The 25516-nt window shown below is 53.8% G+C and overlaps 1 protein-coding gene across 3 annotated transcripts in view; it reads left to right on the forward strand.

Annotated features, from left to right (window-relative positions):
- The first annotated feature begins 7794 nt into the window (after positions 1–7794).
- The window catches only part of MDGA1 (MAM domain containing glycosylphosphatidylinositol anchor 1), a 57889-nt gene continuing 40167 nt past the window's right edge, over positions 7795–25516 (forward strand). For all 3 annotated transcript variants that reach the window (XR_010946852.1, XM_067753111.1, XM_067753112.1), the window contains exon 1: positions 7795–7997. Coding sequence is in view for 2 of the 3 variants with exons in the window: in XM_067753111.1 (XP_067609212.1) it covers positions 7931–7997 (67 nt within the window). In the remaining variant the exon portion in view is untranslated. The remainder of the gene's footprint in view (positions 7998–25516) is intronic.

A 25516-nucleotide genomic window follows, 5' to 3' on the forward strand; every position in this document is an offset into this window, starting at 1 on the left:
AAAGACCAGCTCAGCGAAATCTGATGCCTTTCACTGGTGCCCTGGGGGCAGATGCCAGAGGACAGAGCCACCCTCAGCCTGGCAGAACGCATCCCCCACTTCAGGAAACTCACCTGACCCACACCTCCCCTCCTAGAAAGCATCCTAGAATGAGGCAGCAGTGGAGGGTCACATCCCCTGCCACTTGTGTACACAATGATTTTCCCAGAACGTTCTGTCCCTCACTTGCCTACTTCCCTTCCCTAAGAATTTGCTTCCCCTTGGCCTGCACATAACTCAAACATGTCTTCTTATATATTCACTATGTCTATTTGTCCCTAATCTACACATTGTCTGGACAATTTGGGCCTCCCTTATCCTGATAATTCAGGTCTTGCCCAGAGCCTACTTCTGCTTCAGTCAGGGTAACCCGACTCAGTTCATTTTAATGAGCAGACGTTGAGTGGCTGCTATATGCTCAGTCCTGCACAGGGTGCTGTCTACGAGTGATCCAAACAGGAGCAGGACACCCACCCTGCCCTTGAGCTCACAGCACATGTGGAAACCGAGCACACCGCACAGATGCCACTCTAAGCCTGGTGTGGGAGGTGACATCCACGAGACCAGAGTAACAGGCGGGGCCTTCAGGGAGGAGCTGGTCTCCAGATGCTCTGCAGCCCCCTTAGCCAGGTGTGTCTTCCTAGGGAGGTTAGTGGAGTGAGGCAGGGATGAGGCTTCTGGCTGGGGTGGCGCCTGGCCCCCAGAGAGAGTGGGTTCTCCTCCCAGTGGGTGTTGATGCTGCATGCCAGCTTCACAGTTTCGCCTTCAAGCAGGCCGGGTTCCCAGGAGCCCAGAGAGACATTTGCATTGGGAGAAACACCCAAATAAAACACCAGGCTGCTTCCCTTGGGCTTGGTTGAGACTTGGAAGGCTGCAGGCAACCAGGCTTAGGGGTATGAAACAATCTTGCAGTAGAGCCAAGAGTCAGAGTAACCACACCTCGTGCTGTCCTTGTTCCTTATGCCATTAGCATTTACCCGTGTAGTGGGTAGTTTATTGCTGTTATCAGTGTGTCTGTTCCTGTGTCTATATCCTGGCTCCTTTTTTATGCCAGGATCTATGAACCTTTAGTAGCAGTCTCCCCACTCCAGGTGGGGGGCCTGAGGGTAGAGCTGTGTCTCCTCCTTCAGACCGGGGCTCCCTGAGGGCACGGATGTGTCTCCCCTCAGCCTGGGGCTACCTGAGGGCAGGGCTGTGTCTCCTCAGACTGGGGCTTCCTGAGGGACTTTACTTGTTGGATGTCTCCACCAGGATGCTCAGTATGATGCAGGCACAATGCCTGGATTAATAAATATTTATTGAATTAATGAATAAATAGTCAAGAGCACCTGACTTTTCCAGCCTATTCACCCCCTTCCTAGACCCACCCAGTGGGGAAGTAGAGCTGGGTAAATCAGTGCTCCTTACGCCTCCTCAGAGTGGGAAGACCATGTGTTTCCAAGCTGGTGCTAAAACCAAATTACTTCTGGTCCACTGAACTGTCAGCTCAAAAAAGTTAAAACTTCCCCTGTTCTAACATTAGTGTGGACAAAGGGAGCTTGAGACAGACCATGTGACCCTCACTTGAGAAATGGTAGCATCCAGGTCTCTGACACAGCTCATAAGGCTTTGGAGTTGAGGCACATCTGCTTATTGTGGAAATGAGAATCTGGAAGCCAGAGAGGGAAGATCTCACAGTGAGGCAGGGTGCAATCATGACAGTGGCCAGAAATGCGGGGGAGAGACTCCTGTCTCTTTTGCATCCCCCAACCCCACCGTTCTAGGACTGGTATTTTAGTAACACACTGTTAAGCCAGTCAGTGAATGTCTCTTTGCCTCAGTTTTCACATCTGTAAAATGGTGAGGGCCACATGTCTTCACTTAAGGACCAAGTAGGATGGTGGATGTGGAATTCCTTGAAAAATCCAAATGCGCAGGCACCCTTGTAGGGTTGTAAAATAATTTACAAGAGAATCCAAATAAATTGGACTTTCAAAAGTGATCATGGTTCCCATTCTCACAATCTAGCGCCATGAATTTTCATTTGTCATTTTATGACAAGTATTTATTGAGCACCCACTGAGTGCCAGGTACCGTATCAGGTGCTAGGGATGTTGTGGCACCCCCTTCAATCAATTCCTCACACAAAGCCAGAACAAGCCTGCTAAATTAAAGTCAGATCCTGTCCCTCTTTTCTTCATAACGCTGTCATAACTCCCACCTTACTCAGAGTAAAGTCCAGCATCCTGCAATGAACGCAAAACCCAAATGACCTGCCCCCTTAACTTCTCTGATCTCAGCTCCTACTACTCTTCCCTCATCTACTCAGCTACAGCCAAACACTCCTCACCACCGCAGTGCCTTTGCACTTGCTGCCCCCTTTCCCTGCAATGTTCTTCCCCCGGACATCGGCACGGTTTGATCTCTCTTCTCTTTAAGGTCATGACTCAAGTGTCAATGGGGTCTTCTCTGGACACCTTCTCTAACATTTCAGGCCTCACATTTCCTGCTCCTCTTCCTAGCTTTTGATATTTTCCTTACCATCTAAATACTATTTATAGACTATATTGTCTGTCTCTTCACTAGAATGTCACCTCCATGAGAGGAGGGGTTCTTGTCTGTTTTGTTCACGTTGAATTTGCAGTGCCTAGGGTAGTGCCTGGCACATAGCAGGAGCCTATTAAGTATTTCTTAAATGAATGAGTGGTGAACATATGGTCAGTGTCCCTTCTCTGAATCCTGCATTCCATGAGCAGAGAACCTGCTGGGGGTATGGAGTGAGGGGGCAGTGGAGGGGGCTACAGACCCTTTGAACAACAGAAGTCTCTATGGCCCTTCCTTTCTGAGGATGTCATTGCAGGATTGCAATATTACTAGTCTGGAGCAGCACGATTTATAACAGGAGTTAACTGCTTACTAATTAGCAGCTGGAACCGTTAAATTGGCTATTTGTTAGAGCTGGAATTAATAAACTGGTCTTTCAGTGGGGTCATAACTCTCCCCGTTCCTCACTCCTCCCAGCCAGCCTTCCCCTACCTGACCAGAAAGTGGCTTGCCCCTAGATTGAATCAATACCTCTCACTGCACGATTTTCAGAGACAATTTCCCTTGCAAGGTGATGACGCTATTCCCGCAAAGACTCTCTCTCTCTCCCTTTTTCCTCTCCCAGGCTCTGCCTTGCTGGAGACGAGCGAGTGAGCGAGAGGCGGGAGGAGACGGGAGAGCTTTCTAGTAAGGCACTCTCACAACAAAAGCCCGAAGCTGCACCGCTTGGCTGAGATCTGGGGCTCCTGGTTCCCTGGCCTCTCACGTACCCCCCCACTCAGCAGCTAGTTACTTAGTCTTCCTGGAGGTGGCAGGCTGGGCTTTCTCTAGGGCAAAATAATGGGGTTTTTCTTAGAATATCATGGGTGGAACCCAAGAGTTGGCAGTTGGGTGCTGACCATCGAGCCTCCAGACAGCCTGTGCCCAGTGGTCCGCTTCATGGATGCCTCAGGTCCAGTGGTCTAGCTCTCATCCCCCACCCCCCAAGAGCCCAATTTGGGGCCCAGAGGACTGTTCTCTATTCGAGAAGAGAATAGGAACACTTCTTGTGAAAATATTTACTAAATATCTAGGCCCTTACGTCTCTTCTGTACCGAACAGTGGGAAAGAGCAAGGCCGCAGAGCCCACTTCAGCCACTTAGCAGCTGCGTGAATCACTGAATCTTTCTATGTTATTCTATGAGAATAACAGTCCTATCTCACATAGTTGTTATGAGGATTAAATAGTTAATACACGTGAAGGGTTTAGAACAGTGCCTGGCATGTGGTGTCAGCTATTACTATTATTACTCGCTTCTCTCAACCACTCTCTGAAATAGGGACCCTACTCACTTTACAGCTGGGGAACCTGAGGCCTAGAGAGGTTAAGACTGGAGCTCAGGACAGATGGCTCCCAAGCCTAGTGCTCTTTTCCTTCTCCAGGCTGCCTCCCATTGTCAGACTCAGGGCTCTGTCAGAGGCAACAGGCAAGGCACACCTACTGGAGGAGATGACTGAATTTACAGGCACGCGCAAGCAGGCTGTCAAGGTATTTACACTGCCTACAATTAGCTGCAGAGTATTCACAAGTGGATTAGCTACAGCAAATGTTCAATCCCAGCCTGGCTAGAATTTGGTTCTCTGCTCCCCCTCCCTTTTATCCCTCCCGCATCGCAACTCTTCTCTCTCTAGGCCATTGTAGGTATTCAGAGATGGTAAATTCAAGTGACTGTCAGCTGAGTCAGTGGGGTTCCTTGTTCACCAGTAATGTACCCCAAAGCCAAAGAGGATCAATTAACTATTTGGGGTTGGACTAGCTAATTGAAAAATAGGAAGGCCGTTTCCAATGACATGGACAAGTGCTCATTCAACTCAAAATGGGCAAAGCCAAGGAGGGTGGGAATCACTGTGATCACTCCCTGAGAGCTTCCTGGAGTAGGTGACGATTTTTGAATAATGGGAGAAAGATGACAATAAAAGAAGCTACTCACCATCACGCCCTCAATTCGTGCCACTTCCTTTTCAGACTGGGTGGGGGAGGTTGGTGGGAAGATACAGAGCCTGATAGCTCTGTATCTCTGTGAGGCAGAAAATGGACTTTTCTCTTTGGTTTGGGGGGGCGGTAGTGGGGAGTGAAATTTTTTAAATTTTGTTTTAATTTGCGTAGAAAAGATGGTGGCATTGAGGGTATCCTAGGTCTGTGGTATCTGGCCTATGATGGGAATCACTCATTCATTTAACAAATCTTCAGTTGGCATCTGCTGGGTGCCCAAAACTAAGTTGGATCTGGTTCACCTTATTCAGCCTTGGACCCACAGGTAAGGAAGGAGAGGAAAAAAAGGAAGGGTTGAAAGAGGAGAGATCAAGTGGAGGGTGGGCTGCAGAATAAGATTCTTCCAATAAAAGAATATGAAAAAGAATGTATGTATTGGGTTGGCCAGAAAGTTCATTCAGGTTTTTCCGTAAGATGTTATATGTATAACTGAATCAGTTTGCTGTACAGCAGAAATTAACACAACATTGTAAATCACCTATACTCCAATAAAATAAATTTTAAAAAAGAGATTCTTCCGATGGTCTCGGACTTTCCGAGATGGACAGAAGGAAGCTGAGATGTTACCTGATGGCACGACCCCCCCATGCTGCCTGGAATTTCTCTAGACACCTCCCATTCCTGCCACCCCACCTCCGAAGCTGGGGGCACGTGCTCCTGTGAGGGTTAGCCCCTGGAGGGTCAGGAGAGGAGGGAACCAGCAGGACATGCGCCTGGGAAAGGGGTGGCTTTTTTTTTTTTAAATTTTGGTTTAATTTGAGTACTGAAAAATAAAGTCTTTTTTGGTATACAGTCTTTGAGTTTTGACAAATGCTTAGAGTCGTGGACCACCATCACAACCAAGATATTACGCAGTTCCGGGGGGTGGGGGAGGAGGGTTTGTAATCTCCCCGCTTGTTAGTTGCTGCGGTTTTCCGCGCTCCCACGGGCAGCCCTAATACAATCCTTGCGCACACGCCGAGATAAATAACGGCGACAGGTGGAGCAGGTGAGATTAGCAAGACCTGGGTAGAGGAAAGCGATCGGAGGTGCGGGGGAGGCCGCCCGCCTTGCTTCCTAGCCTTTACCTCTCCCTGCCGGCGTTTGGGAGGAGCACTCTCCCCATCCCTGCTCTCGGAGGGCCGGTCTGAGGTAGCGGAGTCCGGGAGTGCGGGACCCCGCAGGTGGAGCTGGACCCTGGCTTGGCTGCTGAAAGAGAGGGCGCCCCTGGGGCGCCTGAGGTCTTGAGGGGAGGCTGGACGGAGAGAGGGGCGAGCTGGGGATAATGGAAGGTGGCCTGGGGAAGCTCTGGCTGCGGGGTCCTGCGGACAAACCTGTTGGCAACCTGCGGGCCGAGGCAAGGGCAGGAGCTCTGATCGCACCCTTTTCGCCCCGGGCTCAGCCAGCTGCTCCGGCGGTGGCCCCCAAGCCGGACGCCGGGAGAGGCCGAGGCTGCCTAGAAAGGGGCGGGGCTCGGCCAGGGGCGGAGGGACTCCAGGGCCGCGCAGACAACCCTGCAGACCCACAGCAGGCGACCGGCTCGCGAGCCTGCAGGACCCCAAGAGCCGCGGGCGCCCCGGCCCCCGGCCTTTCCCTTCGACCCCCGCTTCAGTCCCGCCCCCCCAGAAGTACAAAACATTTACAAAGTGGGCAGTGCCCCGCAGGCTAGGCTAGAGTCCCTGGGGCGAACGGCCGTGCTTGCCCAGCGAGAGTACTGGGATCGGTGCGCCCGGCTCGGGCAGCCGGTCTGGGTGTGCAAGGGCGGGCGAAGAGCGAGTGTGCGAGCGCGCTGCAGAGCCCGCGCCGAAACCCACGTCTCTTCGCCTCTGTCCTCGGGATAGATGGATCCATTTCTGCTTTCTGACATTTTCCTGCTGGGGGGATGGGGGGGCGGAGAGAGGGAGAGAAGGGTGGGTGCAGAGAGGGGGAGGGGAGGGGGAGAGAGAGGGAGGGGGGAGGGGGGAGAGAGAGAGAAAGAGAGGGAGAGAGGGAGAGAGAGAGAGAAAGGCAGTCTGCTTCCCCCAGCCCTGTTTTGTTTTCTCTAATTGGTCCTGGGGGAGGCGAGGAAATTGGACAGAGGCTGGACCCGGCGAGCTGCGCTGCCTTTAATTGGCTCCTTTTTTTTAACTGGAGGGGAATCAAACAGGAGAACGAGCGACAAAGGGTGGGAGAGCGAGAGACCGAACGAGAAGACGCGAGGAGGAGGGAGGAGAGGGGGAGGCGGGGGGAGCGCGGAATGAAAAGCTCGGAGCGGGGAAAAAGCAGCACAGCGAAGCCCAAGTTGCCGAGCGAGCGGAGCGCTCTCGCGGCCCGGAGCCCAGCTGCAGCCGCGCCCGGCAGCCCGGCCCGGCCCCGCCTGCTCTGGGCCCCCGCCGGCGGAGGCCGCCGGGCGGGGGCGGGGACGGGGACGACCAACTTGGGTCGCGGCGCATCCCGGCTCTCCCGAGAGCGCCGAGCCCGGGAGCGCCACCGCCACGGCCAGACGGCGGGAGCGGAGCGAGGCGAGCAGAGGCGGCGAGCGACTTCCGCGCCGCAGCCCAGGCCTTGGCGAGAGCGCGAATATTTTTCAAACGACTCAAACTTTCCTTCTTTCCCCGCGTTCTGGGGTCTCTCTTGGATGGAATTGCTCTCCTGATTCCCGCGGGGCGCTGGGGCGCGATTCCTCCCCGGGGTTCCTCGGTGGCTCGGCTAACTTCGCGGACCCGTGGACCCGTGACTCTCGCCCCTCCGCGGAGCCTAGCCCGCGCTTCTCCCCTGCTCAGGAGGGCCAGAGCCGGGGCTTTTCGCCTCCGAGAGGACGCCCGGCCCGGCCCCCTTGGATCGGGCCATTGAGCCCCCAGCACCAGCCGCAGAACTGGAGACAGCGGATTAACCCCAGCGGAGCCCCGGCCTCCCCGCCCCAGCTCCGCGGAGGGGCGTCCCCTGGGCGGGGAAACGACAAGTTTGTCAGTCGTCGGTGGCCTGTTGGATCGAAGCGCCTTCGCCTCCGCAAAGGGGTCCCTGGCGCCCAGAACCCCGAGCGGACATCCCTGGGAACCCGGAGAGGCTCGGCGGCCGGACTTCTCGGGCCGGGGCGCTGGCTGCTGCGCCGGGCGCGCCGAGGCACCCGGGGCCGGGCCAGCGCCCCCTGCGTTCCCACGCGGGCAGCGGCCCCGCCGGAGGAGAAACCCAGGTCGCTGCCGCCGCCACCGCCGACTCCTCAGCCTCCTGATTTCCGTCGCCGCCGCCGCCGCCGCCCCCTCCGTCGCCTCTCGGGGAAGGGGAAGACGCAAGGGGCATCGCAGGGCCCCGGCGGAGGCGCCCCCCACCGCCTCTCGGGCTGTGCCGCCTCGCGGGGATGAAGCACGGGCCGTGAAGATGGAGGTGACCTGCCTTCTACTTCTGGCGCTGATCCCCTTACACTGCCAGGGACAAGGAGTCTACGGTAAGAGCCCGCGTCCCGCTCCATGCCGGCTTAGCACCGCGCGGAAACTTTGCAAAAGGCGCAAAGTGCGCGCTGCCCGGGTTTGGTGGGTACCCCGGCTCGGACTCTGGAGTGGATGCCCGGGTCCCCGCCCTTTTCCAGAGAGCGAGGAGATCGAGCTAGCTGCTTCAGAGCACGGAGACAGGTTGTAGGGTCTGGCGTGAAGCCAGGGATGCGAGGGGGAGGTAGTACCCACTTTCCCAAACCCTGCCAGGGGCGGGAGTGAATCGGAACCCTTGAGAGCACCCAGTTGGCTCGGGAGACCCTGACAGACCGCACACCGGGGGCTGGGAAAACGACTTGCACCGAAGCCTCATCCCACCCTGGCTCGGCCTCCGGAGTGGAAGCCGAGCGATGCACGATGAGGAGTTGAGCCCGGCTGGCGAGCGAGCCGGCTGTCAGTACCGCGGCCCGGCGGCTGGCTCGCCTTCCCGGCTCTCGCTGGGCTTCGCTGCTTCGCTTCTTGACAGCCCAAGCGGATGCAGGCATCCCCTAGATCCGGCTCCCAAGACCCGAGAATCCCTTTTCGGACCTCTCCTGAGCCAGTTAGTTCTTCCTGTCCCCGGTTCCCAGCTACAAAACCCCAGCCCCACCTTCCTTCTGCCTGCGCGCACACATTGAGCCACAGTCCCCAGAAAAGCAAACACTGCACGCACCCATCAGGCTACGTGTCGAAACTCTGCCTCCTGCCACGCAGCTTTGCTCCCGCGTCCGCACCCACACTCTCAGGCGCCAAGGGAACTCTGGTTACCCCTTTTTCCTTCTCCCTCGTGGGTTTTCCGGGAGAAAGATCCCGGGAGTGGGCATCATCCGTTCAGGAGGACGAGGGCTCATCCCTCTCAGGGACTTTCTCTCTGAGTTCTGGCAGCCAGCAATGCCCTGACCCACAGCACAAAAAGTCTTTGGGGCCCGGTGGCCCTTACTTTACCTTCTTCTAACTGCAGGGTGGTCTGTATAGGTCACTTTTTTAATGATGTGTAGCTGGAGTGAGGAAGATTCTCTTTCCTTCTTTCTCTAGGGTTGAGGACCTAATTATTCACCTTTAGATCGGGAGAGGGTTTGACCTATTCTGTTGAGGGGGCGGGGGCAGAGGCATTGTCCCTCAGCTGCCAGCCTCAAGTGCAGATGCTAAATGCTTCCTTCTGGGGATGCCTGGCCTGTCTCCCTGAGCCCGGCAAGAGGGAGGGATGTCCTGGGGGTATCTGGGAGGTGACATCCTCCTGGCTCTACACAGCTAGCTGGCTTGGGCTTAATTCCCTGGGGAGGCTGGCCCAGGCATCTGGCCAAACTCTGCTTCTTAATTAGTTTGTGTGTCTCTTACTGCCTAGCTCTTTACATAGGCCAGGAAAGAAAGGGAAAGAAGGAGGAAGAATGCAGCAGGGACTGAGAGAGGCTGCATTGTGGAGAGGAGGCCACTGAGCGTCTTCCAAGGGCCTTGGCCTCCCCAGGGTAGGGGAAGACATCAGGGTGTACTGGGGGGTCCTCTTTCTTTTTTCTCCTCAAGGTTTCCCTACAGCTTCACTGTCTCCTTAAGAGGTGGCCTAAGGAGGGACCTGCTGAGGTCTTTGCCTTCTCACCACACCCCAGGGGCTCTGGAGAGCGATGGGGAGCCCTCCGCCTCTGCTGCTATCCTCCACCCTGCTCCTCCCTCTGAGTGCCCTTGGGCAGATCTGGCAGGCCCATCTCCTGGCCATTCCTCTTCTCTATCCCCTCCAGTTTCTTCAACCTTATCGGGGCTACATGGGACCCATCTTGAAGAGGCTCCCCTGAGCCTAGCCTGGAAACCTCAGCAATGAAGGCAGGGGGTGGGGCAGTAGTTTCTGTGGACCCTGATTCAGAGTACTTTGGGGCCAGGATTTAGCCGTTGGCTTGTAAGTCCCCCTTTCTCTGTATTTTCTCCACTCCCTCGTGTGCCTGGGTCCCAGCTGCTCTCACTCAGAGCACATCAAGGTGTGTTGCTGTGCACTGGGGCCAACCCGGAGCTCTTGGGTGACATTCTTTCCACTTGCCCTTTGAGAGCATGACTCCAAGGAAGGCCTCAGGGGAACTGCAGGGTGAGAAGTCTTAATCGAGGTGGATGGAGAGTGGAGGATCTAGTGAGGAGGAGGACCACAAGAGGCTGCCGAGTTCCTTGTGATGCTAGAAGCTTTGGCCAGATATAGCAGAAGGGAGAACTATGGTATCACCGGGTCTGGGTTAAAGAAATAGTATGGGAGGGGCTTCCCTGGTGGCGCAGTGGTTAAGAATCCGCCTGCCAATGCAGGGGACACGGGTTTGAGCCCTGGTCCCGGAAGATCCCACATGCCGCGGAGCAACTACGCCTGTGCACCACAACTACTGAGCCTGCGTTCTAGAGCCCGCGAGCCACAACTACTGAAGCCCGCGTACCTAGAGCCCATATCCACAACAAGAGAAGCCACCGCAATGAGAAGCCCGTGCACCGCAATGAAGAGTAGCCCCACTCACCGCAACTAGAGAAAGCCCGCGTGCAGCAACGAAAACCCAACGCAGCCAAAAATAAATTAATTAATTAAAAAAATATTAGTTCTTAAAAAAAAAAAAAGAAATCATATGGTGAGCTAGTTCTTCTGCTCCACCCGCCCCCCAAAGCAGATGAAGCAGTTTGAGAAAGAGTAGAGTGTAGGGGTGAGGGATGGCCACTCATGCCCATCATTGTATGTCAGCACCTAGCACGGTGCCCGGCACACAGCAGGAGCTGGCAAGTACTTGTTGCACGAATGAAGGGCCATTGTTGGGGGGAAGTTGAGGAAATGCTTCTTGAAATTCTTTCTCTCCAAGAACTCTGTCTAGGATGGTTTCCAGCAGCGTAGTGGGGTCTCTCTGAGAGTCTCTGCTTAGGGAGAGTCATGGAGTCCTAGGCCGGCAGCCGGAGGGGACCTCAGCTTCCCTGGCAGTGAGAAGGGAGGCAGGTTTTACTCAAGGCACAAAAGAAGAAGTGTGCCGGAGGGAGGGAACCCCAGCCTGTGTGGCTGAGGGAGGGGCAGATTGACATGGAAACTGAATTGAGGAGAGGCAGGAAGAGCAGACTGTGTAGGATAAACCCATCAGGATCTGGCCTGGGCTGTGGGTCTCTGATGAGGCTGGTGGGAGGCAGGTGCCTGGAGCCCTATGCCTGGCTTCCCTCTGAGTGTGCTCTTGTCGTCTCTGAGGTCCGCTGTCTACAATAGGGCTGGGGAGGTGCTGTCAGTCTGGTCAGGTTGTTTTGCTCTTCTTGGGGGCATAGATGCTACAGGAGCTGAGTACTGGACCAGATGGTCCATTTGGAGCCTGTCCCCTCTTCCCTCCTACCTCCCAATCTCCTGGCCCAGTTTGTTGTGCTCCCAGTGGATCCTGTAATCTGCTTTCTGGCAAGCCAGGGGGGTGGGCTGGCCCCAGACGCCTAGTTCTGGGGCAAAGACAGTAGCTAGGTGATGGAGGAGGAATAATCTATGTGTGGATAGCATCAGAAAACACCCCCTCCTCCATCCTGGCTTCCTCTCTTCCTTCCATAGCTGCTGGACTTCCAGCCAGGGGCAGGTCAGTGGGACTCCTCTCCTTTACAAAAACACAACAAACCCCTGGATTATTTAATATGCAGGAGTGCAAATTGACATTATCCTTAAGACAGGTTGTTTGCAACTTACTGGTGGAAGTCAAAATATTTCACCAAAGGTGTCATCAGAAACTACTATCCTATGCTAATTTTTGTGGGAACATGAAGACAGATGTTGAATAATTTGACAGGAGCAACATAGCTTACAGAATTATCACCAAGTCAGGTTTTTTTCCCTCCTCTGAGGGGTGCAGAGAGAGAATTTCAGGAAGTGTGTCTCCCAGTGCCGTCTTCTGGGTGTTGATCTGAGTGTGGGCACCCTTGGGATTTTTCACTGCCATTTCTACCCCATGCCTTGAAACTGGCTGTCCCCTGGAGAAGGAAGGCATCGCATCAGAAAACTCTTGCCTCCCAGGGCAAGCAGAAGGCTTGGGGGTTTCTAAATGTCCTCAGGAAGATCCCTGCCTCTGTCCCTCCTTCCTTCTCAGTTATAGAAACTACATGAGGGAGAAAGAGGGCCTTGCGCCCACAAATCCAGGCTGTTTTGTTTGCTTTGCCAGCATCATCTGCACCCCTGCCCCACCGAGTTTAAGTTGACCCCTGTGCTAGTCTGAGGGCTCCCAGGCCTGACGTCGGGCCAGAGAGTCCTCCTTCAGGTCAAGAGCCCCATGATGTCCCATCGTACACTGCAGGCTGCAAACCTGTGCTTCCTGCCTGGAAGGGGGCTCTGGGGAATGGGGCTGGGGGTGGTTAGAGAGGATGAGTTTGCTAGCCAGGAAGGCACCCTCGAGAGGCGGGCTGGGGACATGCCAAGAGCCTACTTGTAATTGGCCAGGCCTGGCTGTGAGCTGCTGGGGCCAGGGTGACAAAGCCTCGATTAGAGCCTCGTATTAGCTCTGCTTTGCTGGAACATGGAGGGACGGGTGAGGGCTCCATAGGGAGAATGGAGGGAGCTAATCACAGCTGCCAAGGCCAACAAATGAATGATGCAGGAAATCAATACCTGGGGGCGGGAGTGGAAATCCGGGCAGTGGTAGCAGCCATGGCTTCTCCCGCTGCCCAGGAGGCGCAGGTGGGCCTGGGAGGAGTGAGACAGAGGCAGCAGTGTGAGGACCCTCCTCTCCCCCACACCCTCCCCCCTCCCCTTCGTCTGCCTTCCTCTCCCCCACTCCTCCCTTTCATCTCCTTGTGGCTGGACTCAGGGAGGATGGGCCAGGAGATGCCCCACCTGGCAAAAACAGGGGGCCTGGGAGATGGGACCTTGGGCCACTCAGTGCTGGAAGAGCGCTCCCCAGCTCTGACATGCCTCTGGACACCTGAACCTGACTAGGCTCCAGGTGTGAGGGTGTGTGTCTGGGGACCCTGCCCTGTGCTGCTGGCACTGCCACTCCAGAAATGGCCAGCAGGGGGAGGGCTTGGCTGTCACATTGCTTCTTGCCTTTCCTGGGCTCCCTTGGCCTCAAGACTCCCAGTAGGATGAGCTTAGCCTGGGGCCCACGGGAGCTCCTTAGGGCCTTCTGAAGCCCCAGGCCGCCCTCCGCCTCCTGTGTCCCCACCCCAGTGTCCCAGGGCATTCGCCTGTGGCCAAAGCCACACTTCCTGAACCCTAGGCTGGAGGAGAGCTCTCTGGTGGGGCCTGGCTGGGTTGTGTGCAGAGCAGGGGCCTGTGCCTCGGCAGAGCTGCCTCTTTGTGAACCTGGGTATGGCCCCTCTTCTGCATCTTCCTGCCCATAGTCAGAGACCCTGCTTTGCAGGCACACATCTGCTGACGGCTGATACTAGGTGTTAAGGGGCCCCTATTGCATTTAAATGCTGATATGGAAGGCAAAAGCAATGCTTAACCCAAAGGAATGAATCTTTTTTCTTAAGCAACGCAATCTCCCTTTTCCCAAGTCTATGAGTAACACGTGTTCTCTGCAAAAACAATCAGAGTAAACATAAAAGTATAAGGAAGAAAGTAAAACTCACTTGACATCCTGCCTTGCATTCGATGATGATTCTTTCAGGCATCTTTTTGGGCAAATAGGAATGAACTTTTTAGGGGAGAATCGTTGGTTATGACGACCATATCTTATAGGTGTGTAAGTACCACGTGCATTGCCAAGCATTTTCATGTGTCTACCTCCTTTGATTCCGTAACATTCTGAGAGGTCAGAACAGGGGGTCCTATTGTCCCTATTTAACAGATGGGAAAACCAAGGTTCTAAGAGTTTAAGAACTTGCTTAAGGTTACACAGCTGGTAAGAAGTGGCTTGTAGACTCGATCCCAGTGGATCTTCTGATTTGGGGGCTGGAAAACAGTATGGTGTCCCTCTTGCCATTCATTAAATATTTACTGAGCACTTCCCTTGAGCAAGGCCCTGTTCTGAGCATTGACAGGGCTACTGAGATAAATAAGAAGCTCTCAAGGAGAAGGGGAGAGGAATCACATACACGATGGTGGTTCCTGGACGATCTTGATAAATGCCATGTGACAAGGGCAGATAAAGGGCTGTGGGAATTTGAAGAGGGAGGAAATTACTTCCAAGGCCTGGTAGAGGAGGGGGCATTTGAACCAGAAGTAGAGGAGAAGGGCATAGAAGTAAGGAGTGAGAAGGGCATCCCAGGTGGAGGACTCATTATGGCAAAGGCATGGAGCGTAAAGAACCTGGGTGTGTGGGGGGGGTTGTGAGTCGTTGATTTGGGCTGGAGCGTAGGTTGAAAGGGAGTCAGGGCGGTTAGAGTTGGAACAGTAAAGGAATAATAATAAAAACTGCTAACATTTGCTGCCCAGGCTGAGATAAGGAATATGTATTGTCTTCTTTAATCCTTACCATAATCCCTTAAGAGAGAGTCACTCATCAGCCCATTTTACCAATGAGTAAACTGAGGGCTCAGAAGGATGAAGTTACTTGTCCAAGGGGCAGAGCTGGGCTTGAACCCAGATTTGCTGATTATAAAGCCTGTGCTTGTGGGGAGTAGGCTGGAATCTTGGGTTTGTGAGGGTGTTGAGCAGGGGAATGGGTTGATATGAGCCCAGGTACCTCATATCAGGCTGGGTAGCCGTGCAGCTGTGTGTTTGAAGAGGCTGCGGTCAGGCGGAGGGAGACTGGTCATGAGATCCAGAAGTTGTCTGGGGAAGTCGTAATGAGAGCTTGATCCAGGGTGGTGACTGTGAGAATGGACAGGAGGGAGTGGGTACAAGAACTGCAGCCAACCAACAAACATGTAAGTGAAGCCTCTGTAAGTGGCACTTGAGATGTTTGATGAAATAAACATGCTCTTATTCTCCTAGAGTTTAAGTTCAAGTTGAGGGGAAACAGGCAGTAAACAAGTCAGTGAATAAGTAATGCATTCTATGGTGATGAATTTTATAAAATAAGGGTAAAGCAGCTAAGGGGACAAGGTGTGGTAGGCTGTGGTTCAAGTTCATACCCATTAGTTGGGGGTAGAAGTGCTCCTTGAGTATGTGCCACCAGAGCAGAGACCTGAAGATGCCCGAGGGAGGAGGGAGGAAGCCCCGTGGATGTCTGCAGGAAGTGTGATCCAGGCAGGAGAATAGCCAGTGCAAAGGCCCTGGGGTAGAAACATGCCTGGACTACTTAGTAACAACGAGGAGTCCAGTATGGCTGGAGCAGAGTGAGCCATGGGGAAGGGAGTAGGAGGTGGGGTTAGAGAGTTAATGCGGGCAGGTTGTTTGCAGCCTTGAAGGCTAAGTAAGGACTTTGGATTTTTTTTAATTAATTAATTTATTTAATTAATTTATTTTTGGCTGCGTTGGGTCTTCGTTGCTGCGCACGGGCTTTCTCTAGCTGCGGCGAGCGGGGGCTACTCTTTGTTGTGGTGCGCAGGCTTCTCATTGCAGTGGCTTCTCTTGTTGTGGAGCACGGGCTCTAGGCGCGCAGGCTTCAGTAGTTGTGGCACGTAGGCTCAGTAGTTGTGGCTCGTGAGCTCTAGAGCGCAGGCTCAGTAGTTGTGGCGCATGGGCTTAGTTGCTCCGCGGCATGTGGGACCTTCCCGGACCAGGGCTTGAACCCGTGTCCCCTGCATTGGCAGGCAAATTCTCAACCACTGCGCCACCAGGGAAGCCCAGGACTTTGGATTTTATCCTGAGAGAGGTGGGGGCCATGGGAGGGTTTTGAGCAGAGGACAGACATGAACTGACACCTTTTTAATAGAATCCCTCTGGCTGCCATGTAGAGCATAGACTGTAGGAGGTTGGGGATGGAGGAAGGATCCAGTCAGAGACTGTTACAAAAGGCGAGAAGTGAGACTGTACAATCATTGGGTCCTGACAGTATTTCAGAGCTTGGGCAAGGGATGGGAGCTGAAAACGGCTCTGAAGTTTGGTGTTGGGAGGCTTGGCACACAATGGCAATGAGATGGAGTGAAGGCCATGGGAAGTCAGACAGGTCTGGGGCAGTGGAGTGAAGCAATTAAATGCCTGGACTTCTGGGTAAGGAACCCGTGTTTGAACCAGCTGTGAGAGCCCGAGAAATTACATCTGCTTTCAAAGCCGTGGCTCTTCTGCTTGTCAGATGAGTTTGTGATAAGCATGCAATAAGCCATACCTGGAAAGCCCTGAGCACTGTTCTTGGCACTTAGCAAGGTGAATAGTTTTATTTGAATGACAATGCCAGTGCAGTTTTGAACTTCATGGGATTCTGGTGCTGGGATGTCTGGGAGAGATGTTGATGGACATGAGTGGCGGTGCTCAGGGGAGAGATCTGTTCTGAGTGGTGGACTTGCACATCTGGATTTATGTCTACACAATGATGTGAGGTGAGACCACGAGGTGGGATAAAATTGCCAAGGAAGAGAGAGTAGAGTGAGAGAGGAGACTGGGCTGAGACCAATGCCCTGGGGGTGGGAGGAGAAAGAGGAGACAGAGCAGGTGGCATCAGGGAGGTAGGAGGAGACCCAGGAGGGGACAGGGACCAGAAAGGCAGGGAAGGGATGGAGTCCATGGGAGGAAGGGCCATCTGAGGTGGGGGAGGAGACAGAGTAAGGGCCATCTGGGGACTGGGAGGTTGGTGGGGATGCGGCTGCAGCACAGAGCGGGGCTCCTTCTCAAGGGGACTTCCCAAGGAGTCCCCTGGGGATTTTGTGAAAATGCAAATTCTGACTCAGTGGGTCTGGAGCTGAGCAGAGATTGTGCATTTCCAACAAACTCCTGGGTGATGCTGACGCTGCTAGCCCACAGATTGCTCTTTGAACAGCAAGGCAGACAGGGAAGAGGACTGGACTCAAATGGGAAGACTTGGGTGGGAGGGTCAGTGGTCAGCTTGCTGCCTCTGAGAGAGCCTGGCCCAGGAGCCTCACCTCTCTGAGCTCAGTGTCCTTGTCTGGAAGGCTGGTTCAGGCGCTCCCACCTCTTGGGATTACAGAGGAGCCGAGACTGATAGCACTTCGTAAACTCTAAGGCAATCTATGTGGACTTTGCTTCATGAGAGCAGAGGAGATGGCGGGCAGATGGTAGGGAGCCCTGGGTGTGGGTGGTGTATGGAAGCAGGAGGTGCAGGCTGCGCTTTTGAGAAATGTCACAGGCCAGGGAGGGCTGGAACCGCAGTTCCCCTACCCAGGCCGGGCCTTCTGCCTGTGGGAAGCTGGGGCTGCAGGGGTGGGTGACCTCAGTGTGTGTGTGTGTGTGTGTGTGTGTGTGTGTGTGTGTGTGTGTGTGTGTGTGTGTGTGTGTGTGTGTGTGTGTGAGAGAGAGAGAGAGAGAGAGAGAGAGAGAGGGAGAGAGAGAGAGAGAGAGAGAGAGAGAGAGATGAGGGCCGGCGTGAGGCCACTGCTTGGCCAGCTTTGGAGATTCCACCCCAGGCTCTTCTTGGTTCCTTTCCAGTCCCAGAAACTCAGCAGGGATTGACTTTGATTATCTGGAGGGTTGGGAGCTGTGTAGAGAAGTGTTTCTCAGCCCGGCGGGCATGTCAGAGCCACCTGGAGAGCTTTTTCAAGAACAGATGCCTGACTCCGCCCCCAGACCTCCTGAATCAGAAACTCTGCAGGTGGCATCAAGGCAGCTGTGGTCAGAAGCTCTCCAGTTGATTCTCAGGCACAGCTGGTGTAGACAGTGCATCTGAATGAGTCAGGCCCAAACAGATGCCTTCTTCCCTTGGGCTTTCTGAGGGCATTTCTGGGTTTTCCAGGTCACTGCCCAAGCTTTGTTTCAACCATGCTCATCTAGACCCTCGGGTCTTTAAAAAAACGCACTTACCATTTTTTAAATTATGAGCCAGGGGACTTTCTAGTTTAGTAGTCTAACTGGAAAGGTCAGGAGCTTGGGAGAGTAGCCTCTCTCACTCTGCTTCTAGCCAGGGAATTTCCAGACCTGAACCTAAAGAGACCGAAAGAAACTGCTCCAGAAATGTTGTTTTCATTGATTTTCAATAGGTAAATTCTGTTACCTTTTTGAAATGTGGCCCTTTTGTTTATTCTCTTCTCTTTTTGGTTTAGAGAAAATGAAAATTTCAGAGCGGGGCCCCATCGTAGCAATTCAATTCAAATGTAAACCGAGCAAATGTTTAATGAGCAGTTGCTAAGTGTCTGGAAGGGAGGTGGGCGCTGTGACTGCAGGGAGGGCTGAAGGATACCTGCCCCCAAGGAGCTCGCAGTGGTGCGGGAGAATGCAGGCTTTTCCAGCGTCCTCATTTTCCAGATGGCGAAGCTGAGGCTCAGCTGGAGGGACTTGCCCAAGCCCCTGAAGTTAGCAGGTAGTCGAGTCAGGATTTGAACTCAAGCCTGCCCGATACCAAGTCTGGTACTTGCCTACTGCCCCCCGTGTGAAATTCCTGAGGGCAGGATCTGACCTATTTTTTTTTTTTTCCCCTAGACTGTGCTGTGGAGAATGGGTTGCTGATGGGAGCAGCACGAGGACCCTCAGTCCTGTAGCAGTTAGGAATCACATTCTGTTGCCAGAACCAAAGACCTGACTACAGAGTCTCCAACAAATTAAAGTGACTTTCTTAAGTCTAGAAGTAGGCTATCCACGGCTGCTCTGGTTGTTCCTTGGTCACTAGAGATCCAGGCTCCCTTCCTCTTGCTGTTCTGATCTCCTCACAGTGGTGCTTCTCAAACCTTGCTGCATATGAGAATTACCCGGGGGTGTTTAAAATTTGTGATGCTTTGGTCATACCTCACATCAACTAAGTCAGAATGTCTGGGAGTGAGAACCAGGGATCAGCATTTTTTTTTTTTTTTTAAAAAGAAAGATCCCGAGATGATTCAGATGTGCAGCAAAGTTTGGGAACCCCTGCCTTAGAGCACTTTGCCTTAACGTCACCGAGGGGCTGCTGGGGCTCAGCCATCGTGACACATTCCAGGCAGGAAGAAGGGAGGAACACCTAAAAGGCTGAGTCGTTTATCAGTTGAGTCAGCTTTTCCAGAAGCCCTCTCCCAATGATGTCTGCTTACATCTTACTGGCCATGCTTTTTTTTTTTTTTTTTGGCTTAGTCAGGTCTTAGTTGTGTCACATGGGATCTTTCGTTGTGGCACGCAGGCTTCTCTCTAGTTGTGGCGTGAGGGCTCTGTAGTTGCGACGTGCGGGCTCCAGTTGCCCTGCGGAACGTGGGATCTTAGTTCCCTGACCGGGGATCCAACCCGTGTCCCCTGCATTGGAAGGTGGATTCTCAACCACTGGATTACCTGGGAAGTCCCTTACTGGCCATTCTCAGATGAAGGGAGGCTGATAAATGTAGCCTTTTAGATGGACATATTCTCACCTAAGAGAATATCAGGGTTTATTTAGATAGAAGGGGAGAATGGAAGTTGGATAGGTCATGAGCAGTCTTTACCACAAATCCCCACCTCAGGATCAGTTGGCGTTTCTTGAAATGAAAGGATTTAGATGGATGTGAACAGCTGTTCTTCTCCCCACCTCACTCTACCCTGCCAGCAGTCTAGCTCGGGTTGGGTGGGGTGCTCTGGCGGCTCTGAGTATGGCCAGAAGGAACCTTAGAGAAGACAGAGAACCAGAGCAGGGGAAAGGCTTGCTTGGGGCAACCCAGACGTTCATGTGAGGGTCCAGCTTCCCATCTGCTAATGCTCGTTTGCTCCCCCTCACCCCAACACACTGTTCATCCACATTTCCATGAGGTTGTTCATTTCCACTGGTTGGTACCTCCCTCCACTAGCAGGTGGCTCCTTTCAGTCCCAGCCGCAGGAGAGCTCTGTGGACCCTCCTGGTTTGGGGGAACCAGAAACTGAGGGACTGTGCTAGAAACCATGATCTACCTCATCTTTCTGCCTCTCAGCAAGCCCATACCCACATGAGCCCAGGCAACCCCACTGCTGTTTGCTCAATGTCTAATCCTTTGTTGGGAAGTTCTTCTCATTGTCTAACCTTATTTCAGCTTGTTGTAACATAATCTCTTATCAGGAAGATTCAGAAGCTGAGGCCTCTGACCTGAACATGAATATCTCCTTAGCCCTGAGGCTTTTCCTATGTGAAACTCTAAATGAAGGCACTTATCCCATCACTGAGAGGGACATCCGGAGGGTAGACTTGGGGAGGGAGCTGGGTTCTGGTGTTCCAGTAAAATGCAGGGGACCTCTGGGGAGGTCAGTTTATCTCTAGCAAAATACATAAGCCCACAAGGCAAGCTGAAGGTCTGTGCCATCACAAGACCTGGCTTTACTCTCCTTTCTGGAATAAGGCCATGTATTCCAGACACAGAGAATGCCAGGAGTTGGAGCTTGAGGGTGTGGTAAGAAGTGAGCTCAGCTGTGATACAGTGGTCTTAACTGACCCAGAGGCACTTGAATCTCAAGGAGTTTGTGCAGGAAGAGACTGAGACCAGAGAAGGTAAGGTCAAGGTCACACAGCAATTAGGTGCCAAGGCTGAGGTTAAAAGTCACGTCAAAGGACTTTTCAGCTGGATCTTTCTCATTCTCCTATATTATCCTGTGGGCTCAGAGAAGCAAGGACACATCTGCATGGCATTTATAAGCTCCCATGAAGTTCAAAACTGCACTGGCATTGTCAGAGCCAGGAGGGAACTTAGATCAAATATAATAATTTGTTAGAAAAGAAACCTGAGGCCTAGAGAGGGCAAGAGAAGTCCCCAGACCACAGAGCAAACAGGCAGCCCAGCTTGGAATCATGGAAGGTCACAGGTAATGGGCTTAGAGGTTACCTGGCCCTAACTGGTCAGTTTTTGGAGGCAGAAACCAGTGGTCAGAGGTGAAGCGTCGCTCTAAGCTCTACCTGCCATTGAATACACCCTTCTCTCACACTTCTATCTCCCAAGTCATATCTGGGCTCTAGGATGCCGAGAGGAGTGTGTGCGTGTGTACACGTGCGTGTGCATGTGTGGCTTAATGTGCCAGGGGCAGCAGGCAGGAGACGTAAGAGGCTTTCTCCAGATCAAGCCACCCACCTCCTTCTGGGGCATTCAGAAGCTACAGTGAGTTCTCGCCCCCCCTCCTGGCTTCCTCCAGTTCCCCATACAGCCATGGCCCCTGGCGTTGCCCACTGGCACAGTGGCCTCGGGGGTGCTGGGAGGGCTCAGCCCTGAGGGATGCCCTAATCTGCTTGAAGCACCGACACCCTGCCTGGCTCACTCCCTCACCTTCTCGGGAGCTGAGGGAGCAGGGACTGTGAGGCTGTCCAGGGCGAGGGTGGGCTGCATCTCCCCACAGTCTCCTGCCCTTCATTCTGGCGAAGCTGGGGCCGGTGAAGCCAGTGGCTCCTTCAGGCTCCCTTGCAGAATTATAGAGCCAGGGATGCGGGGCTGAGGGGTGAAAGGAATGATTGGTGGGGAGCCCTGGCTGCTGGTGGAGATCAGTGTGTGTGTGTGTGTCTTTCTGTCTGTCTGTGTATGGAGAACCATTGGCAGGAGATAAGCTCTTCTCACTGGGTCCCTCAGCCGGAGCTGAAATACATTCCCCAGGTCCTCTCTATGCTGGGCATGTACACTTCATCAGTATTTTCCGTGCACACATAAATATACGTGGGCATGCATGTGCTGAAAATGTCCATATATGTGATCATGCCCACAAGAACATGGGTTTATGTGCAGGGAGTCATGTATGTATGGGGGGGGGACTGCAGACCTCTTTGGGGGCTTCTTTGGGTCCACCTTTATCCCACTGCTCCTCTGGGCAGCCCCTGGTCATCCTTGCCTTGGTCCCCAGGCAGGGGGCGGGAATGGGCATCCAGCTCTCTGGATCGTCAGCCCAGCGCTATGTCCAGCCTGGGTTATAACTGCCCACCACCGCTTCTGGGAGACCTGAAGTGGGGGGCAGGGACAGGCTGAGGCTGGCCTGAAGCTCCTGGCTAATTTTCCCGGGCTCCATCGATCCAGAAACTTCTCCTGAGTCTATTAGCAGTCGGCGAGTGAAAATACCCCCATTTCAAGCCCTGACCTGCGACAGGGAGGAATCCATAGCAATTTGTTCGGAGGAAAGCATTTCCCTCTGATTTGTATTCCAGTTTATTCCAGGCAGGAAGGGGGCCAGGGTGGGGGGACGGGGAGCCCTGGCACGGCCAGAGCTGGGCCCAGGCCATCCCCCTCAGCTCCCCATGCCAGCCGGGGTGGCAGCTGGTACTCCCTATGGCTCCTGGGGGTGAGGGCTGAGGAGGGGAGGGTGGGCCCCAGCAGGGGGATGGGAAGAGAGACCCTTCCCAGCAGGCCCTGCTTGGCTGGAAAGCTCAGTTGTGGATGTGGTTTTCACAAAATACAAAGCTGCCTGCTTGGAGCCTCTCTCCCCGCACCGGGGCCTGTGCCAGGCGTGCGCTCACCCGCTGTGCCCGTGCCAGGGTGGGGGCTGGGCTGAACGCATGGGCACAGTGGCCCCAGCTGGGCTGAGTGGCAGGGGGGCCTCTTCTTCTCCTGAAGCCCTCCCCAGCCATCCTCGCAAGAGCAGAACTGCCCAGGCTCAGAGGGGAGCTGGCACCTTGGAGAGTCCCCTTGCAGGGCAGGGGGCCCCTCACGGCGGGAGCCCTGAGCACATCTGCCTGACACAGCGCTCACGCTTCATTCCTGGCCTGAGCAGACTGGAGCTCACGGGTGTCCTAACCAGGGAGTCTCTTTTGAGCACCTAGGATAACGATAGCTCTGGCTGACATTTATTAAGTACCAACTACTTGCTGGGCACTGGGCTAGTGCTGCCAAGCACCCAGTTTGGGCAGCGTCCAGGCGTCCTCCTGCACCTCACTTTCCTCAATCTTCTGCATACTTCTGTCACCTCCCTCAGCCGTCTCTGCTCAGTGTTTTCAGTTTCTCCTGGGAATCACTTCTCCCTTCCACCTGCGGCTGGCCCTAGCGACCTAGGATCTCAGGACTGATGCCTCTGCAGCCCCCCTTTTCCAAGGGCCTCCACAGACAGGCCAGCTTCCTTTCTTCTGGATCACTTTCTCTGGCGCCACCTGGTCTTCCGCTCCCCACCAGGGCCCAAGTCTCTGCAGAGGTGGCTCCATGGCAACCAGAGAGGAGGATTCTGGGAAGGGTCAGCCAAGTGGTCCTGCAGCTTTGCCCCCAACCCCTGCTCTCCACTGTTTCCTTCCCTCATGCCTCAGTGCCCCAGGGAGGAGAGTAACCGGAGAAGTTCTTCACACCAGGGTGTCAGTGACTAGCAGCTCTCAGGTCAGCTGTGCACATGACTTGCCAGGCTCCATGACACCCCCGAGGTCTAATTTCAGAAGCAAGTAACTAAATATATCAAAGTCATCTCTCTCGCTCAGGTGGGAGTGTGGGAAGCAGTGTGGCCTGCAGGCTCGTAGCAGAGGCTTCTGCCACAGGTCTGGGTTCAAGTCCTGCCCCAGTCACTCACTGGCTGTGTGGTCTTGGGCAGGGTACACTCTGTGTCTCAGTTTCCCTGTGCGCAAGCAAATGATAATAATAGTGCTCCCCTCAGGGGGCTGTGGTGAAGAGGAAACGGGAACTTGTGGAAAACCATTCTGAGCCCAGTGCCTGGGGCTTTTCCGCGGAGGCACTGCTAAGTGAGTGATTCCAGCGCCCAGGCCTGCTCAGGCCTGCTCTGATGAGTCACAGAGGCTGCCACCAGGGAAGTGGCATGTGAGGCTCTATGTACAGGCATGTGACACAATATTGGAGGAAAGGCTGAGACCCTGGTCCTGGAGAAAGTGTGGCAGAATTCCACCCCTCCTCCCATCTTCCTCTTGGGGAAATTTATAGTAAGAATGTTCCCTATGAGCTACTTTATGAGTTGGGAGACAGGTGTGTTTCGCACCCAGCCCTTTACTGCTACCCACATGGCTGCCCATTCCAGACCTCACTTTCCTCCTAAGAGGCAGTGCCCCCCACCTCCTGTCCTTAGCCCCCAGGAGCCTCCTAATGGCAGTGACTTTTCTGTCCCTGGTTGTGATTGAACTTAGGTCCAATTGGCCTCCCCCATCCACAGATCCTTCACTTTTCTCCCCCAGCCGACTGGGTTTCAAGTCATTTACAAGTTGTTCAGAGACTTGGCGTGCTGAGATCCTACAGTGCACGCCACTTATGTGGATTCTTAAATTTCAGCCAAAGAAGGAGAGAAACCCTTCAGTGATGGAAGAAAAAAATAATGAGAATACTTAGCAGGGGGGCAAGTATTACATTTCCCAATTTATAAATATACCTGATGCTAAAAGAAAATATGTTCCCAAACTTTATGCTTCTGGAATTGACTCTTGAAAAAAAAAAGAAAACAAAGATTGGTCATCCCTTTCAGAAATTTAACGTGCTTTCCCTCCCAGGGGTGTTCTCCTTTTGAAAGGGACACAGAAAGAGAATGCACGAGTGACTATTTATTTATTTTAAAATTTTATTTATTTATTTTTTGGCAACATTGGGTCTTTGTTGCTGCACGCGGGCTTTCTCTAGTTGTGGCGAGCAGGGGCTACTCTTTGTTGTGGTGCGCGGGCTTCTCATTGCGGTGGCTTCTCTTGTTGTGGAGCGGGGGCTCTAGGCACGCGGGCCTCAGTAGTTGCGGCACACAGGCTCAGTAGTTGTGGCGCACGGGCTTAGTTGCTCCGTGGCATGTGGCGTCTTCCCGGGCCAGGGCTACAAACCCGTGTCCCTGGCATTGGCAGGCAGATTCTTAACCACTGCACCACCAGGGAAACCCGCAAGTGACTATTTAATATGCTGGTGTTGATGAGTGGTATGAAGAACACACAAAGCAGGTAAGGGGATTGAGAGTGATGGTAGTGGGGGCAGGAAGGCTGTCTTAAAAAGGGTGGTCAGGGAAGGCCTGTCTCAGAAGAGAGCTGAAGGAAGCAATGGGGTGAGCTCTGGAAATCCGGGGAAGAGCAATCCAGCAGGGGGAGCTGCAAGTGCAAAGGCCCTGAGGTGGAAGTGGGCTTGGTCTGCGTGAAGAACAGCAAAGACAGCAGTGTGGCCGCAGCTGGGAGGAGGACACATGCAGGGTGTGGCAGCCTATTGAAAAAGCTATGGCTTTGACTCAAAGTGAGAGGAGACCCACGGTAGGGTTTTGAGAAGAAAAGGGACAGGGTCTGACCTAATGTTGTAAAGGGATCCCTCTGGCTGCTTGTGGAGAACAGACTGTGCCAGGCAAGGGAGGAAGCAGGGTAGAGCTCTCTGGAGGCTGCTGTAAAAATCCAGGCAGGGCATCGTGGTAGTGGTTTCTAAGACCAGGTTGGTGTTTCAGGGGTCAGATGCAGGATCAGTTCCGAAGGTTGAGCTGGTGGATTGGGCATGGGATGTGGACGGAGAGAAGGCAGGGATGACTCCCAGGTTTCTGGCTGCCAGTGTGTTTTCAGTGACGGAGGGTGAGGAATGGCTCTCAGGCCTTGGGTGTGTGGCGGGGTCACTAAGTGCTGTCCTCCTGAGGTCAGTGGGTGTGGACAGAGGCATAAAGTTAATCAGGCCCTTGCATCTCTGATCCCTGGTTTTTAAACCTTCAGAGGCAATCCTCCTCCTGCCTCCTGAGCTGGGGTGAAGTTCCAGCCTGGAGGAACTACACAGGGGCAGCTTTAAGAGGTTTCAA

This window comes from Pseudorca crassidens, chromosome 10 (assembly GCF_039906515.1).
Source record: "Pseudorca crassidens isolate mPseCra1 chromosome 10, mPseCra1.hap1, whole genome shotgun sequence".
NCBI lineage: Eukaryota > Metazoa > Chordata > Mammalia > Artiodactyla > Delphinidae > Pseudorca > Pseudorca crassidens.